This window comes from Cebus imitator, unplaced genomic scaffold (genome assembly GCF_001604975.1).
Source record: "Cebus imitator isolate Cc_AM_T3 unplaced genomic scaffold, Cebus_imitator-1.0 Scaffold187, whole genome shotgun sequence".
Classification (NCBI taxonomy): domain Eukaryota; kingdom Metazoa; phylum Chordata; class Mammalia; order Primates; family Cebidae; genus Cebus; species Cebus imitator.
This window is the reverse complement of record NW_016107502.1, coordinates 3,077,815-3,096,062: the sequence shown is the minus strand read 5'-3', so window position 1 is coordinate 3,096,062 and position 18,248 is coordinate 3,077,815. Positions and strand designations below refer to the sequence as shown.

At 46.6% G+C, this 18,248-nt stretch overlaps 1 protein-coding gene and 1 pseudogene across 3 annotated transcripts in view; one reads left to right on the top strand and one right to left on the bottom strand.

Moving 5' to 3' along the window:
- Window positions 1–18,248, bottom strand: part of ANO2 (anoctamin 2) — a 384,342-nt gene that overhangs the window by 13,614 nt on the left and 352,480 nt on the right. For all 3 annotated transcript variants that reach the window (XM_037744853.1, XM_037744854.1, XM_037744855.1), the window contains 2 exons: window positions 1,756–1,908; window positions 1,355–1,407 (listed from right to left, as the gene is read on the bottom strand). In XM_037744853.1, the coding sequence (XP_037600781.1) occupies window positions 1,355–1,407; window positions 1,756–1,908 (206 nt within the window). The remainder of the gene's footprint in view (window positions 1–1,354; window positions 1,408–1,755; window positions 1,909–18,248) is intronic.
- Window positions 2,766–7,473, top strand: LOC108316290 (annotated as a pseudogene).

The window sequence follows — 18,248 nt, the reverse complement described above, 5'->3', positions numbered from 1 at the left end:
AGACGGAGCCACACACACCCAACATAGCGTCTGGCACGTCTAAGTGCTCTATAAATGTCTGTGGAGCAAACCAAACGACAAATGAATGATTGCGTGTTTGAACACAGAGGTACTTTCTGCAAAGAAAGTCTTAAATCTTGTTGGCAGGTGTTTATACTGCATACTGCTCCAACAATGAAAGCCCTTTACCAAAATGTAGTTCAGATATTGTTCTCCAAATGTGTATGTGAATGTGAATGGCCATAACCATATTTGAGAACAAATAACATCATAATCATAGCTACAACTTACTGGGCACTTGCTATATGCCCTTTTATCATCACATTTAATTTCCCAAATGATCTTATTTGGTGGGTACTGTTATTATCTCCTGTTAGACAGATAAGTAAACAAGTCTTAAAGAGGCTAGGGAGGTAAGACTGCATGTCATTTCATTCTGTACATGGAAAGTGATTCATACTCAGGGCCCCTGTTCTAGCAGTCACAACTTCAAAGTAGCGGACTGATCTGTTTTCCAAATTGCACCTGATTTCTAAGCCTCAAGATGTGCACTGCCTACATCACAACATTCAAAATGCAGTGGGCTGATTTTCTCTGCCTCACCTCACACCTCCCCAGTCATTTTATGTCATCTCAGTAGGAAATCAGGTCAGAGCCAAATCCCTGTTTGCTTCCCAAGGGAAAAAGGCTGTGGCTTTCTTGGTGTGCACTGAGCTAGCTGATACATTCCTGGGAGGTGGGACAGGAGGCCCTGCCTGGCCACTGTCCATATAGAACACAGTAGAAAAGAAGCTGGCTGGGGCCCAGTAGGATTTCCTCTGCAGTGTAGGCACGTCTGGCAAGGGAGTTAAGGAGGTCCCTATAGGTGGGACCCTTCTTCTTCTGCATCCTACCTTAACCTACGCAGTGCCAGAGTCCACGGGATAATTAAGACTTTGCACTGACAACCTGGAGGAACCGTAATTAGGGACTGCAGCCTGGGCAATGCTCCAGGTATTGTTTAACTCGGCAGTAGAATAAGAAAGGAAAGAGATGAATAGATATGTAGAATTCTTTCCCCATTATTCTTGGCTCCGAAGAGGGATCTGATTTTGACTGCCAGGGCCAAGGTACGCATTCTGATGGATAATTACCTTTCATTCTCTTTGCGAAATTAAAAATAAACCTGCACAGCCTCAGCGACAGCATGATGAGTTACAAGGCATTTGTGTGCTGTTAACCCGAGTGCTGTCACCAGTAAAGCTCCAAATGGAAAAGACTGGGCGGTGCAAGGTCCGGCTTCCCACTTTGAAGACCTCGGCTTCTCTGGAAGCCCTTCCCACAGAGCGAGTGTGTCATGGATGTAAGTACTTACATTGCTGATAACAGAGAACTTGCCGATTCCAGAGAGAATGTCAAACCAGATTCCTGCAAGACAGAAGGGAGAGTGTCTGGCTCACTCCCCGCCTTGGCCCAGTGATGGCACCGCTGAAGCTCCAGGTGATGTTTTGCAGGTGAACTACCGGGCAGCTTTGCTGGGCCCCCCAGTTGGGCTTGTCTGGAAAGGATTAGGTGACCCCCCTGTCTGGAAGCTTGGGGCACAAGTCGGGGTGGATGATGTGGCCTCAGAAGGCCTCCCTGCACTTCAGGATCTGAGGATGAGGGGCCTAAAGAGAAGGGGGGTTTTCCCAGCCCTCTTGATTCCTGGTGTGGTGTGACTGTGGCCAGAGGGGACAGAATGGAGTGCCTGGTGGGACCTCTGAGTGGGGCACATACCAATGTCTTTGGTTCTTACAGCATCCGGCCGTCTCAGCTCCGTAACAAACTTCTTTGCATCGAGTCGCACTTCAATGACATTGTTGAGGAGGGCGAACACAGGTGCCAGGGGAAAGGAGGCCACAAAGAGGGTGACAAAACCAAACTGGATGACTGCGAGAGAGAACAGCATGAGAGCTTTGGCAGGGACAAGCAGGACTCAGGTCCCTTCTGGCTTGTAGCTACAGCCCCTTGTCCTTTCTCCCTTGGGTCTCCTTCCCATGTGGGGTGTTTCTTAGTCTCCCTTTCCCTCCTGTGCCACATACACGTTATTTCTTTCCAAGTACCTGATGGCCTGTTAGTCAATGCCATCACTTGGTAGCAAAGCTCTGGATTAGGTACGATGGGAAGATATGAGAAAAAAAAGTCTTAACGCCTTCCTTCACCCTTTACTGCCGGTCACTAATCCTACTGATCTAACTCAGGGGTTGGTAAACTTTTTTAGTAAAAGGCCAGATAGCAATAAACATTTTTGGATTTGCAGGCCATATGGTTTTGTCACAACTCTGCCATCATAGAGTAAAAGCAGCTATAGACAGCACGTTGACAAGCAGGCTTGGCTGCATACCAATAAAACTTTATTTACAAAAGCAATAAATAAAGCAGGCTGGATTTAGCCCATAGGCCACAGTTTGCCTACCCTTGATATAGCTTTAAAAATCACCTCCCAAATTTGGACTCTTCTTTCCACGTCTACAGTCGCTGACTTTGTTTAGAAAGTTTATTCATCCATCATGCATTTACAGAGAGCTAGCTGAACGCCAGATCCTGTACCAAGTATTTAAGGAGGCAAGGGTCTGGTCTTGGCTGCAAGAAGCTGGGTTTGAAAGGGGAGAGGTAAATGCAGGCAAACATGTGCAACAAGGTTTTATGTGTGCCAAGCAGGAAGAGAGAATGTGCTAGTGATAGAGAGGACCCAAAGGGAGGAGAACACACATCTGTTCGGGGCATGGACTGGGTGCAGTCTCCACATGGAGCCCCTGGGCACAATCTTGAACAACGGGCACGCAGTTTTCATGAGGATTAAGTCAAAGAAGTCTTGCCAGCTGCAGAAGCAGTGTGAGCAAAAGCATGGTGGGGCAGCCCATGGCCATCAGACAGCTGGAAAGAGTCCTGCCCTACCTGGACCATTGCAACAGCCTTCTGATGGGGTTTCTTGTCACCAGGCTCTCAGGATACTAGAGAGTCTATCCAGCACATAGCTCCTGTCATGATTCTGCTATATACCTGCTTATAAAAACCCCTGTTGGCTCCACTTTGTTCACTGAATGTAATCCAAATTCCGTAGCTCAGCGTACAGGTGCTTTATAATCTGCCTCCAGCCTGCCTCCCTAGCTTCATCTCCCAGCATCTCCCCAGCAATGACCATGGTCCTGCCTTCTCACCCTCTGAACTCCTCAGTCTCCTGAGTGTTCCCTGCCACATTAGTTACTTCCACTCATTTGTGCACAAGCATCCGCTCTCCAGCTGGCAAGCTTCTATGCATCCCAAGGTCACTCAAATGCCACCTCCTTGGTGAAGCCCAATTCCTCCCACTCTGGACCCCACCACCCTGTGTTCAGGTCTCTGTTGCAGCACCGCTGTGTGCTTCTGTAACTGATTTGCTCACAAATCTTTATTTCCCACTGAGAAGGCAAGGCCTCCATCCCCTCTAGAAGTTCAGTACATATTTGCTGATGGAAACACAGCCCAGAGTCCTGGAAAGTTACGGTCCACTAGGACTTCCCTACATACTAAGGACAAATTATTAAACTTCTCTGTACCTCAGATACTTCAACTGTAAGTTGAAGATAATAGTAATACCCACCCATTAGGGCTCCCAGAAGGGTAAATGATATTATACACAAAATATACTTAGAACAATATCAGATATATAATAACTGTTTAGTAAATAGTATTTATTAGAGGTATGACTATTTACTAGAGGTATAACTTTGGCCAGCCCTGTCTGTCTCAATGGGCATCAGCATCCTCACCGATAAACTGAAGGGACTGGTTTAAATTCCCTCCAAGTCTGATTTGCAGTGATGCTATGATTCTCATTCTCTTAGACAAGCTTCATGAGTCTGGGATGTTCAAATACAGAATGAAAAAACACGACCCAAATGAGAAAAAAAATTCCATTTCTACAGAGGGATAAGAGCAGCCACAGCAGAAGTTTCAGGAAAGGGAACAGGCATGGAACTTTCTGCAGGCCAACTGCTATTGATCTGGCAGCTTGCTCAGCCCACAGCTGTGGGTCACTGCTCTTGCTGATACAACCTCGTCCACTGCCATTGTCCTTGGTGCCCAGTAGGTTCCAGCAGACCCTAGGAGACTGGCAGGTGCCAGTGGGTAGCCAGACACTTGCACCGAAAGACGCAGATTTGTCAAGGTTGGGACCTTAGAGTGACCACCTGGCTGGCCAACAGGGATTGGAGGATGGTGGAGAAATCCCTGAAAAACCAGCCCTGGGAGCCCAGTTCAAAACGCAGGATCTCTCTCATCTTTTACATAAGGCTTTGCCGAGGAATTCACTTCGGAGTCAGGGATGGGGTAAGGCCAGGGGGGTGTGGGGATGAATGGAATTAACAAGGAAAGCAAAACAGATGTTAGACGAGCATTCTAAAACCTGTAAAATGCATGCCTGTGTTTAAGTGTATGGATGGATGTGTATTTATGGAGTTCTAAGTTGGTCTTCATGATTCTAATGAGCTCAGTTCAGCAGGGAAAATGTTCTTATCATGAGTGACTTCCTCCAGCAGAATTGTGCAAATTCCCCAGAGCCTCTGCAAGGGTTTGGCAAGGAGACTGATGGGGAGGGAGAGGGGTAGTTTACTTCTGAGGGGTTGCAAATATGCATGGCATGCCCTTACCACATTCGTGCACGTGGTGCTTGGAAATCAAACTTCCTTCCAGGGTTATAGGGAAAATGGGACCTTCCACTTCCTCTTCTCTCTACATATGAACTCCTGAGGCAGACATGAATGCTGTCTTCCAGGGCTTCCCTGCTGGTTTGCATCTTTACCTTCACAAACTCTCCAGACATGGGCTTTCTGTTGTCCCTCTTCTGTCAACACAAACATCTTCCAGTGCTGGCTGGATGCTCTCTAATAGGTCCTGTTAATTACCCCACTCCCGTAACAAAATGTCCCTCCTCTTTTCCCTTGCCATGTAAGTCTCAATGTTCAGCACTGAATGGCCGCAAGAGACTGGGCTCAGCAAAGGCTATGATGCTGGACCTGAAGTGACAGGATCCTTCTATCCCCTTCTCTGGTGTTATTCCAGGGTATGATGGGCCAAAAATAGTCCCACCCTGCAGGTGTACTACTGCTACAGGTGTTCCCTGCTCAGACTGGGAAACCTGAGCATTGCCAAGATTCAACCCAAAGAGGCAGAAACAAATAGGAAGTTTTGCTTTACTTGGGGGAGATAAAAACAAAACACCATAACTCTCTAGCATGCAAATTCCAAATCCAAGACTTGATCTTTTCAGTCAAAGGTTTAAAAGGCTATATCACATGGAAGTCCTTCTGGGCTCACTTCAGAGGACACAGTGATACTGGCCTTTGCCAACACAAAGAATTGTTTCTAAAAGCAGCAAGCCTCCATTAGGATAAGAGCAACAACGGAAATCCTCAGTGCACTGCATAATAGAAGCCAGCTTGGCCTGACCAATAACATATTAAACCTGGCCAAGCCAATTAGGGAGGAATCTTTGAGTTGATTCTCAACCAAATCTTTATAAAGCCTTCTGTAAAGTGCTCCAGTAATGCTGACCTCAAAGACTAGAAACTCCTCCATGTAAACCCCATTGTTTTTCTCTTCTCACCCTCCAGCAGCCAAGGATCTTCTAGAATAACCAGCAGCCCTACACTGCCTAATGCTGGAGACGTTTCCTGCATCGGTGATTTCCTGAGCTGAGGTTAAAATAACAAGGAGGAGTGAGTTAAACTAACCAAGACAACATTCAGCAAGGACATTTCAGGACAATCTGCTTACAGAAGACAAACAGTATAGTAGATAAAATAGAATGGACTTGCCAAGATTGGTAGAGAAGATTTTAACGGAACACAATTCTGATTTTTTATTCATGTATTTAAAAATTTTCAGTAAGCATACCTACCCTCTCATAGTGTGATGACAAAGTCCAGACCCTTGGCCCAGCATTCAAGGCCCCTTGTGACTTGACTCTTATTTTCGCAGACCCATTTCCTCCCCACCCATGTTCTGTGCTAGGGGCAAATATTTAGCTAGTGTGTTGGAGATCAACTCTGCTTGCCTCCCAACCATTCCAAAACCATGTGTACTTCCTCAAACTCACCACCCACCATGATTTCTACACTCTGAGCCATGGTGCATGCCACTACTGACTGTAATTTTCCTTCTTTTCTGGTTTGCTGAGTAGCATGCTATTCATCTTTCAGGCTCAACTGAAACTTCACCTTCTGTATGAAGACTCTCCTCCACCTCCATTTCCCACCAGCACACCCAGGTGGAACTGGGTACCTCGGGCATCTCTCCTCCTCACTCCCATAATGCCTTGCACGTGCCTCTCTGTCTATTTGACCTGCTCCCTAGATGGAAAGCTCCTTGAGACCAGGGACCTTATTTGATTCTTTCCTGAGTCGTTGCTCACCCTCTTTGGTGAAGCCTATCACATAGCAGATGCTCAAAGGTTATCTGTTTCATAAATCTGAACTGATTTTCACCAGCTGTGAAACATACACACAGACACACACACAAAAGGCCAAAAATGACAATGTGGGAACTGAAAGCATTGCACTTGATGATGGTGAAAAGAGATGTAGACATGAAGTATTAACGCCTCTACGTCACAATTCTTATTGCTGCATTCTGCACAGAAGACTTTGAAGGAAGTTACTGTCAAAACAGTTGGTTAGGAGAGTCCAATTCTAATAAAAATGATTACAATTTTGTTTTGTTTTGTTTTTTTAAAAAAACCTTTCTATTATTTAATAAAAGCAACACAGTCTGCTTAAATAAATTGAATACTGGGGGCTTAAGAATCCTCCTTTTTGAGTGCTGGCAATGCAGGGCTACTGGATCGGCCATAAACATCAGAGGTGGAGGAGACACTGAAGCAGCTTCAGCACCAGAGGGGAGCGCAGAGAACCACCGTGGTGAACACAGGAGGCATTCCCATCAAGAGCACTTTGGACAACCCCACCAACCACACAGTATGCCAGCTGCATGCACAGCTTCATCCTGAAGGCACGAAGCATTGTGCTCGAAATTGACCCCCAGAATGATCTCACCTTCTGTCGAATTTGCTCCAAGAAAAATGAAATTATGGTTGCACCAGATAAAGACTATTTCCTGATTGTGATTCAGAATCCAACTGAATAAGTAGCTCTCTTGGCTCCCGCTGTCATTCCTTAATTTAATGTCTCCCAAGATTATTAATATCAATCATGTCAACAGACTGGCACGTGGCAGTCCTCTTAAAGCCCTCTCAAACCAACGCTGTGACCACGTGTGGGCTGGCGGCTCTGCCTACCCCACCAAAGGGACCCCTGTGCTGTGCCAACCTTCCCCAGAGCTCCAGGAGGGCCCTATCTCCTCACTACCAGGTTTTGGAGCAAGAGCTTATGAGAAGCCCAGACTCAGCTTCCTTCTGACCTTCAGTTTACTTTGTCGCCCTTGGAGAAGGCTGTTTCTCTTTAATTAAAAATAACCGAAATGCTTTAAAAAAAAAAAAAAGAATCTTCCTTTTTGTGAGCCATTAATGAGCAATGCTAGGGAATCACAGAAGAACACACTGCTATGAGCTTGTCTTTTCACTCAGGAGGCAGTAAGTGAAAGATTCAGCTAGAAACAGCCCATTAATAAACACTTATGTAAGATCACAGCAGAGGAAGGTCATCGCTGTTTATTTCATCAGACCGTATTTTAAGGCTGTGCCCAGGGATCCCTTTTTCACAAGAGCAAGGGAACCCAACTATGCTCTGGGCTGACAGTGTCTGGCATAAAAAGAATGGCAAGTGTCAGTTGAATAAATAAATAGGAAGAGACAGTGAGAAGAAAAGGCATGAGCTATTATAGATCCTCAACATGGACCTCCACTGCTCAGGAAAATGGCAAAACCTTGACAGAAATGTAAGAGAGTTCTCAGTGTCCATCACGCCCCATCCAGTCACTCATGCATTCATTCAACAAGCATTGATTGAGCATATTCTATATACTGGAGACCATGTACACTGCTAGAAAACAAAGATGAGCAGATTACTGTGGCATCCTTCCAAGGGCTCAGAGTATGCTGTGGGAAAGATGGCCGTGGAGACAATCCCTGACAGCCTCACGTGGTGAGAACAAAATGCCAGCGTTAACAGTGCTGTAAAGTGCTGGGCAGGGGTAACTGACCCTCACCAGCAGACCCACGGAGGCTTCACGACATTCATCACTGGGCTCCACGTGAAGGACAAGTAGAAGAGGCATAGGAAGGTTTGCCATATGGTTGGTAGTTAAGGTCGCTCCTGCAAATTCACGGATCCAAATTCACAAACAAACTACTTAGGAAATAAAGACAATATGTGGAATTCCCTTTCAGTCTGCATGGAGTCACCTGGGGGTTTGCACAATGGATCGGGTCTAATTCAGAAAGCCTGGGAAGTCATAACAGGAAGGGACAGGCTTGAAGTCACAGCTTAGGTATTAAGAGTTTACCGCATGCAAAGCAATGCAACGCTGGGACAGGTCAGCGAGGCACATTGGCTCTGAGTTTTCATTTCTTTGTGTTTAAAGCAGATTCAGTCCCTGCTTTTTCTCTAGCCCCCACAGCAAATCTAAAAAGACTTGAGTTGGCAAGATCTACTGAGTCACTTCCTAGAGCACACACTGGTGAATTTCCAGTAAATATTTACGGAAAGAACAAATGAATGATCTGGGTTTCTCACTCTTGTTTACATTATCCACCTGCAAGACAGGAGCGTGAAGGACAGTTTTTCATTCATCCTTCCTCCTAACCCTCCATCCTCTCATTTGGACTGTGGTAATGTAGTATGTGAGTTAGAAGGACAGTAAAACCACTCATGATTGGAAAGAAGTTCCCAAGCAACAAATCGTTACTGAGGAGCTTTCTTTGCTTTATTCTTTTTCCTCTACCTCTTCCCAAAAGGTTTGTGCAAAAGTGAACAAAATGAAAATAAAATTAGGCTTATAGGATTTTAGAAAAAGGAAATAAAGAGCACAGAAAAGAGGACAAAACAAATAAGCAAACTTGGGGAGCCACAATGTAGCTATGTTTGAGAAATAAAGTTTACCCTGGGCTTCCTGGTTGTTGGCGCAAGAACAGAAATGGGGTAGCAGTATAGGTCTTCATCAGTTTTAAACTAAAAGACTGCCTTCTCTCTGTTCCTTCCTTCCCTCCTCAGCACTGACTAGGCATCTTCTGCATCCCAGAAGCCGTCTGTGGTACACTGAGAGCTGTGGTATCCAGATACACTTTAGCCCTTTTTCTTAAGTATGCATGGGGAGGGAATCTGGTGCAGATAACACCAAGCAATGTACGCCTCAGCAGCAAAAGGACAGGAATGACCGGGGCCTCAACCTATTTCCCAGAAATGCTGGAACCAGCCCCTGGGTGCTGCCTCAATTGTGATTAAATGCCATTTGGAGCAGACAGTAGGAGCCTCATTATCCAGTGGAATGACTCAGTGTATGTAAACAGGATGCCCCAGGGAAAGGAATTTCCTGGTTCTTGAGACATTGGCTTGTAGCACACACACACACTTGGAGTTCTCTGTGACAGAATATGTGGGCCTCAATGCTGATGGTTTCTTAGATATTCCAGAAAATCTGGGTCACTTGCATCCAGCCTCTGTTGGAAATTTGGAAATTAACCACTGATGTCTTCACCATCCACGACCAAAGAATATCAGAGTTGAAAAGAGTGTGGTGTCACCTAAGTTACCTCCGTCTGAAGCTCAGGCCATTCTACTCCTTTAATAAGTGGCCACTTTCACCTGATCATTGTCAGGCAGGGAACTTGGTACCAGAGCCTGTCATTTTCATTGTTCTTGATTCTCTGTCTCAGTTTTAAGTCACCGGGACTTTGGAGTATTCGCTATAAAGCATGATCATAGCGGTAGTTGTCTAACATACTGGGTAGTTCGCCTGAACTACCCAGATAATTTTATAAGTTCATCAAGTTATGCTGCTATAGGAGACTTGCTCTAAGGATGACAGCATTCTCTAATTACCAGCACTTCAAAATACGGAGACTTTGCACTGCAAGAGGTGGAATAGGTTGTCCCAACTAAATCAATACCACGAGGATATCTGGAGAGTTTCAATGAAAGGTAATGTCTATAGGGTCCAACTGACAGTGCGTCCCCACACCCACCCGGCCCAGAAGGTCCTGACTACAGGAGCGCTTCTTACATTCTTCCTTCTTAAGCAAACATTTATGGAGCACTTACTGTATGCCAGGCCTTGTGGTTAAGTGCTGTGAATCAATAGGACACAAATCTCACCCTCAAGAAGCTTCTGTCACAAGGTAGTGAGTATCATGACCCTGGGCCACTGGTCTTCAGGTGAGAAGAACTAACAATCACATCATTGATTTATCTGAATAAAACCGGTGATAAAACTTTACCAAGAGATTCTTTGATTCTTTGGGGACTTGTCACTAAACTCTTATGGGATTAAACTTGGACCTACACCTTTCTGCTCTGGAGGAAAAGTCAAATGGCTGCAAGTGGCCAGAGAATGCAAGCTTGCAGCTCTTAAAGTAAATGAAGAATTTCCTTTCATCAGGCCCTGAGGAAAAGCCCCTGGTAGGGCTGTGAGAGGCCTGTGGCAATGGAGCTTTGAAGCCCCACTTTGGGATCAGGGACAGTGATGATTAATATCATGGCCATCTCCTGGGCCAGCTTTCTTTCCTCCCCTCCCAGATGGGGGAATGGGAGGCGATTCCTGAAGTCCTTCTTAGTAAGCTCTTCAGGAAAACGTTTGATATTGGAGATTCCCTCGAAAGCCCACTGCTCCCCTCCCAGGTTTCTCCAGCCTAATTCCTCACTCTCAGGTTTCCCTTTGTTTGGAGCCAGCCCATCCCCACACCCACCGGCCCCGAGGGGGCTCTCGGCCCCCAAACCCCTCCTCAGGCTGATCCCAGCCTCCCTTCACCTCACAGCCCCTCCCCCAAGCCTGCTGGGTCCCAGCCCAGGTTCCAGCTCAATTTAGAAAAACGTAAATATAATACATCTCCCCCTGCTGCCTCCCTCCGCTGACGACTTGCCCCACCATTCCTACTGACAGGCCGGAGTGGGCTCAGCGCACTTCCTGTCTGCATGGGTGGTCCTGGAGATCTCAGGGAAGTAGGCTGACAGCTGAGAGCAGGGCCGGGGATCACCATGTCAGGCACACCAGAAGCAGTGGGCAGCTCTGGTTTCATTGTTCCCATTTTTGTTCAAAGTCCAAGACACAGGCCCTTCTGGAATTGGGGAGGTCTGGCCAGTTGGGAAGGAAGGAGGAAACGTCACTCCATTCCATCCTTCCACAGAAGCCCAGGTTCCTATAGGTCTTGAAGAAGGTCTCCCATAGGAGGGTCTGGAAAGGGGCCTAGGCTCAATTCTGCTAGTGAGTCATCTGGGTGACCTTAGGCAACTCACATCACTCCTGGATCTCTTGGCTTCAAGATGCATTGTTCAACCAGGATGTATGAACTAGGATGTCATCACTGGAAGGGTCCCTGCATGTCACCTGGTTCCCTGGTTTGAAACTTATTATTCCTGTCAAGGCACTCAATGAAAAATGATGACATGCACTTCCATTTGTGTATGCTGAAACTTCTCTGGCTCAAAAAACATCTAGAAATCTAAGAAAGAGAGGGTGACACTGATTCTGTTTTGCCTTATATTTCTAAAACATTGGCAGTAGTGCATTACTTGTGGCGCACTGCACAATTGGGTTTGACCACAGACCAGTGGGTTGCATCACTGCAGGGGAAACCTCCTTCTCTGGTCTATTTCTTTATAATTTCCAGGAAGAATGGGAAGCCCAGGGAGATGATACAACGTCACGCCCAAGGCCGCACTGCCAGATAGAAGCAGAGCGGGATGTGTACCCGACTCTTACCTGACACCCTGGGAGCATGGGAAGGAGAAACGCTTGCCCTGCCTACACTGATCATCTAAAGATAAAAGAGGCAGCAGATGTGAAGGGGCTTTTACTTCAAAGACAAGGGTGCAGAGAAATCAGAAGGCGTGATACGGTGACCAAGTTTTAGTTATCCACGGAGATGGCAGAAACTATTGCCCCCAATGAGGTTTTGACATCTGCGGTGGACTTTAGCCTTCTCTCCCACCAAGCTATTTCCCAGAGCTGCTATCTGTGAACTGCGCGGGTGGGTTCACGTTACACCTTCTCTTATTTCCCTGGCTTACTCGCCAGAAAAGAGTGCTTAATAGGCCTAGGGTGGGGGAGGGGAGGAAGCAGAGGAAGGAAAGGGGTGGCAGGAGAGGGGGACAGCGAAGGTGGAAGAGGAGAAAGAGAAACAAGGATAACCACCTCTCTTGATAATCCACTCACTGGATTATCAGCCCATAAATAAATGAGAATTGACCGCAGCTCAGCATCACTAGAAACTGAGCTTCTGTTAGCCTAGCTAAGAGAAAGCTGGGGACATCAACGATTCGCTCATTTATGCGGTTACCCCTTCACAGGCTTACACAATAAGTTTTAAGTGCCCATGCCCTAGGAGGGCACTGGACAAGGCCCTGCAATTTGAAGAATCTGTCCTTGGGAAATTAATTACCAAAGGCATATCTATTTTAGGAGACAGCTGGTCTGAAATCCTGTGGGGCAGAGGCAGGGGGGAGGGGTGAGGAGCAGGTGACACAAGAGCCGGCTTTGGATACCTGCGTGAGAAAGCGCAGGCAAGTCCAGGGCCGGGAGCGCACTCAGGACAGGCAGGACGGGAGGGGGCTGTAGGGTGTGGAGGATTCACTTTCCTAGACCACAGGACATGCAGAAGGACCCAGAATTAAATCAAGGGGAAGCATGCTCTGGGAGAGCCTCACTAGGAGCACGGGAACCTTGATGGTTTTGGACAATGGAGGGATATGACCAACACTACACCTCAGAAAGAATGAATGAGGCGGAGGAGAGACGGTGGTGGCTGCAAGTGGCTATATTGAGGATGTGGTGTTTTGTTTTTTTTTTTCCTTCAAAAAAAAAGCACTAGAGAGGAGGCAGAGCAGATAGAGCAGATTCCTAAGATACTCTAGAGCAAACTTGTCCAACCCTGGCCCACAGGCCACACCTCATGCAGCCCAGAACAGCTTTGAATGTGGCTCAAATTCATAAATTTTCTTAAAACATTATGAGATCTTCCTTTGCAATTTGTTTTAGCTCATCAGCTATCATTAGTGTTGCTGTACTCATGCGTGGCCCAAGACAATTCTTCTTCTTCCAGTGTAGCCCAGGGAAGCCAGACGATTGGACACCTCAGCTCTAGAGGAAAGATCGTCGACACAGCAAACCCACTGGATGGGAGGTGTATGGAGACAGAACGGAGAATGAGCAGTGATGTTAGATTTCTCAGCAGGGGCCTGGAGGATGGTGGGGCCAGTAATGTGGCAGAGAACTCAGAAAGGAGTTAAGGAGATGAAGCTCGCAGGCAGAAAGGCTTCGGAATGTCTCCCCTGAAATGGATTCTCCTCTGGGCCCTTTCCTGCCTTGTCTGAAGTCTTGAGGCAAGCCGGGGCAGTGAGAGGGAGAAGAGCCTCCTGTTGAGAGTTTGCTCGGCCTCAGTAGGTGGTTTCTAAAACCCAACGACGAGGCCAAAAGAATGAGAACAGGCGATTGTTGAGAACACCTCTCTGCTGGTCAGCTGGAAGCTGCAAAGTCCTAGCCTCTGCAGCAAGCATCACCAGGCAAACCATTTTCCAGAATAGTAAAGTCCTTTCTTGTAACTGTCTTTTTGGCCATATGGGGGCCAATGGAATTTCTCCTTTGTCCTTGGAAGATTTGCTGAAAAATCAACTCACAATAAGGCAGATTAATAAGAAAAAAAACTACAGGCCGGGCACTGTGGCTCACGCCTGTAAACCCAGCACTTTGGGAGGCCAAGTGGAGCAGATCACCTGAGATCAGGAGTTCAAAACCTAGCCATGGTGAAACCCCATCTCTACTAAAAATACAAAAATTAGCTGGGTGTGGTTGCGGGCGCCTGTAGTCCCAGTTATTCAGGAGGCTGAGGCAGGAGAATCGCTTGAACCCAAGAGGCAGAGGTTGCAGTGAGCCGAGATTGTGCCATTGCACTCCAGCCTGGGCAACAAGAGTGAAATTCTGTCTGAAAACAAGACAAAAACTACCAATGTATTACTGTTATACACATGGGGGAAATCACAGAGTGATTGCCCAGTATCCCAATGCAGCACATGTGTTCACATACCTGCCTCTTAAGGGAAAGGGCGTGAAGAAGTGTGATGATTTTTAGGGGACAGTAAGTGATTTCAGGGGAATTTCATGGGCTTAAAGAACACGCAATGGTTTGGGCCAAAGACTGTTGGGTCTGCAGATCAGACAATGATTTGTGACAAAAGTCTGTCCAGGTTTGTTGGCCGACTTTAGTCTTCTTTCCTGCAATGTGGGTTCAGTTCATGAAAACTCAGGGAAAGGATTAGAGGTAATTGTTCTTTCCTTTGGTAGGTCCAGACTTTTAGGTCGCTAAGGGAAATTCAGCCTGTGTTTTGGGAGAGGTAGAGGATGGAGAGAAGAGTGGGAGAGATTGTTCTCCTTGGTACGTCTGTCTGGTCCTTATGTAGATAGGAGAAAAGTCTCTTCTAGCATGCGTTCATCTCTAGGGTCTTTAAATCAAAATACTTTCTATGCCAGAGTGTCATACTTTGGGGTGAAGTTCCCTGAGCCCCTCCACACATCTCTCTCTGACACCAGACCCTGAAACTCTGGAAGCCACAGGCTACGTCCGTTGTCTCTGTGTCCCCAGTGCCTGGCAGCAATGCAGACACCACAGCACTGCCCCGGGGAAGGGCAGGAGTGGGGGTCACCGCAGAGGGAGGGATGTGGCCTTGGAGTTGAGGTCAGGCCAAGTCTGAAAGAGATCATTCCACCCTGTCCACTCACACTAATGACTTGACCCCTTAAGTGACAGGAATAAATTAAACTCAGAGGTGACTTTTCTTTGAGGGAAACCCTGATAATAAACATGGTTCACTTTGGTCTTGGGAAACTAAATTAAAAAAATACACAAATATGGCCACAGTGAAGAAGGTGGCCCACATGTCATGGAATCAAAAGAAGCAAGGCTTCTTCTATTTTCTTCTACCAATGAAGAAAAAGGACTTAAGGGGCCATTCACTGAGTAGCTATTTCATTGAGTTATTAGGTTCTAGTACCCATGCCGAGTGTTTTAACTAGAGCGGGGTAAGACACCGCCCCTGTCTCCAAAGCACTCACATTTTGAAAGTATGCAGGTGCAGGAAAAGAGGGGAAGAGACACACTGAGAACGGGAGAATGAGAAAATGGTGCCAAGAGCAAACGTGTCTGAGCCTGAAACACTCAGCAGGAATTCATAGGTAGGCAGCATGGCATAGGCAGATTGGACATGGGAGTGTGAGATTACCAGGCACACGCACGAGGGCCTGCAAGAAGATGCAAAACAAGAGCCAGCTCGGGGATGCTGTCATCTGCTGCACCTGGCGGTGCGAACTTTATCTAAAAAGAAGTCAGTAGCATTGAAGGATATTAAGTAGAAAAATGGATACGGCGTGGTTTGCATTATTTTTCTTTTTTTTGAGATGAAATCTCACTCTTCCACCCAGGCTGAACTGCGGTGACGTGATATCAGCTCACTGCAACCTCCGCCTCCTGGGTTCAGGCGATTCTCCTGCCTCAGCCTCCTGAGTAGCTGGGATTACAGGCACATACCACCATGCTCAGCTAATTTTTGTATTTTTAGTAGATATGGGGTTTTACCATGTTCGTCAGGCTGGTCTCAAACTCCTGACCTCATGATCTGCACACCTCAGCCTCCCAGTGTGCTCTTACAGGCATAAGCCATGGTTTGCATTTTTTAAAAACCATTCTAAAAAGCAAGAAGGTAAGGTAGAAGGAGCGAAATAAACAAAGCAGGGAGACAACTTAGGGTGCATTTGCAGTAATTCCAAAGAGAAATGGTGAGGGTTCAACTAAGAATCCAAAATTCCCAGTAGAGACAAAGTCAGCGAGGTAAGTATCCAAAAATAGAAACTCTCCCCAGTTAGAGTTGATGCAGAGTCAGAAAGTAGTCACAGGGATTAAGACAGGATCCACACCAGTCCACAGACATTTCTCCTGAACCCAGAGGCTCAGACTTGCCATTTCAGGAGCCACCTCGAATGCGACCACAAGGGCTTTAATGCCTGGTCTCTGAGAGGAAGCTGCCTCATGTATTTCCCTGCCAGGATGATTTCTACCTGGTGCACATTTCCAGAGAGCAGGAGAGACTGGGGGCCCTTCGCCCTTCAAAACAATTATCTGGCTTTTACTCCAAATAAATGAATCAGTAAACATACAATCACTGATGCACTTCCCTTTCTGTTAGGGTTTAACAGCTCATGACCAAGAAAAATAAGATCTGCTCTCATGACTGTGTGAATGACAAGAAATTCATCTCATCAGCTACAGAAATAGCCCAAGGGCTTCAAAATTCTGGTTACATTTAAGAAGCTGCAGGAGGGGGCATGCCAAGATGGCCAAATAAGAGGCAGGTCCGGAAAGCAGCTCGCAGCAAGAGAGATGCAGAAACTGAGTGGTCTCCGCAATTCCAAACGAGGTACCAGGTTCATTTTGTGGGTCCAGTTGGACAGTGGGTATAAACCAAATAGGGCAAGTTAAGGCAAGGCGGGGCACTGCCCCACCCAGGAAGTGTGTGCAACAGACCGGAGGACCGGGGGATCTCCCCCTCTGGGACTTTAGTTTGGATACAGTGCTCCTCCCAAGCCCTCTACAACCCACAGAGCAGCACATCTTTGCCAGGCTGAAAAGCCTCAGCGAGCTGCCTGAACAGGGCAGAACAGCAACTTCCGCCGGTGCCGCGGGGACTGTCAGCATAGATCTAGGCAGAAGCACTGGCTGACGCAAAAGCCAGAAAGCTGGCTGGACACAGACACCTGCCCCCAGAAAGAAGGGGAACTGAAAACAGGGAAACAGCCCACACGGCAGGACAGGCCCCCTGCACAAAGCCCAGAGGCTAAAAGAACTCTCACTCCAGAGTTTTGCACCCAGAACATCAGTTAGAGAGCAACCAGGGATGATTGAGCTCCGCAGGGGGAGGGGCAGCCGCCATTGCAGAAGCCAGCCTAATTTTCCTGAGTAAATAAAAGACGCAGCAGCTCCACTGAATCTGTGGCAGGCCAGCAGCCCCTCTGCAGGCAGACAAAGGAAAGGCCGCCTCTCCAAGCAGCTACCTGAGATCAAAACTATATAAATCCAAGGAGATGGGAAGAAACCAATGCAAGAAGAATGAAACCATCAAAAACGAGAATGCCTCTCCCCCACCACGAGATCACAACTCCTCACCAGCAAGGGAACAAAGCTGGACGGAGAATGAATTTGATGAATTGACAGAAGCAGGCTTCAGAAGGTGGGTAATAACAAACTTCTCTGAGTTAAAGGAACATGTTCTATCCCAATGCAAAGAAACTAAAAACCTTGAGAAAAGGTTAGACAAAATGCTAACTAGAATAACCAGCTTAGAGAAGAACATAAACGACTTGATGGAGCTGAAAAACACAGCACAAGAACTTCGAGAAACATACACAAGTTTCAATAGCTGAATAGATCAAGCAGAGGAAAGCATATCAGATATTGAATATCAACTCAATGAAATGAAACAAGATGGCAATAAAAGAGAACAAAGAGTGAAAAGAAATGAACAAAGGCTTCAAGAAATATGGGATTATGTGAAAAGACCTAATCTACGCTTGATCAGTGTACCGGAAGATGACGGGGTAAAAGAATCCAAGCTGGAAAACACTCTTCGGGATATTATCCAGGAGAACTTCCCCAACCTAGCAAGGCAGGCCAACATTCAAATACAGGAAATATAGAGAACACCACAACAATACTCTAGAAGAGCAACGCCACGGCACATAACCATCAGATTCACCAGATTTGAAACAAAGGAAAAAATGCTAAGAATACCCAGAGAGAAACATCAGGTCACCCACAAAGGGGAGCACATCAGACTCACAGTGGATCTCTCAGCAGAAACCCTACAAGCCAGAAAAGAGTGGGAGCCAATATTCAACATCCTTAAAGAAAAAACTTTCAACCCAGTTTCATATCCAGCCAAACTAAGCTTCATAAGTGATAGAGAAATAAAATCCTTTACAGACAAGCAATTGCTGAGAGATTTTGTCACTACCAGACCTGCCCTACAAGAGCTCCTGAAGGAAGCACTAAACACAGAAAGGAAAACCCAGTAACAGTCACTGCAAAAAAGAAG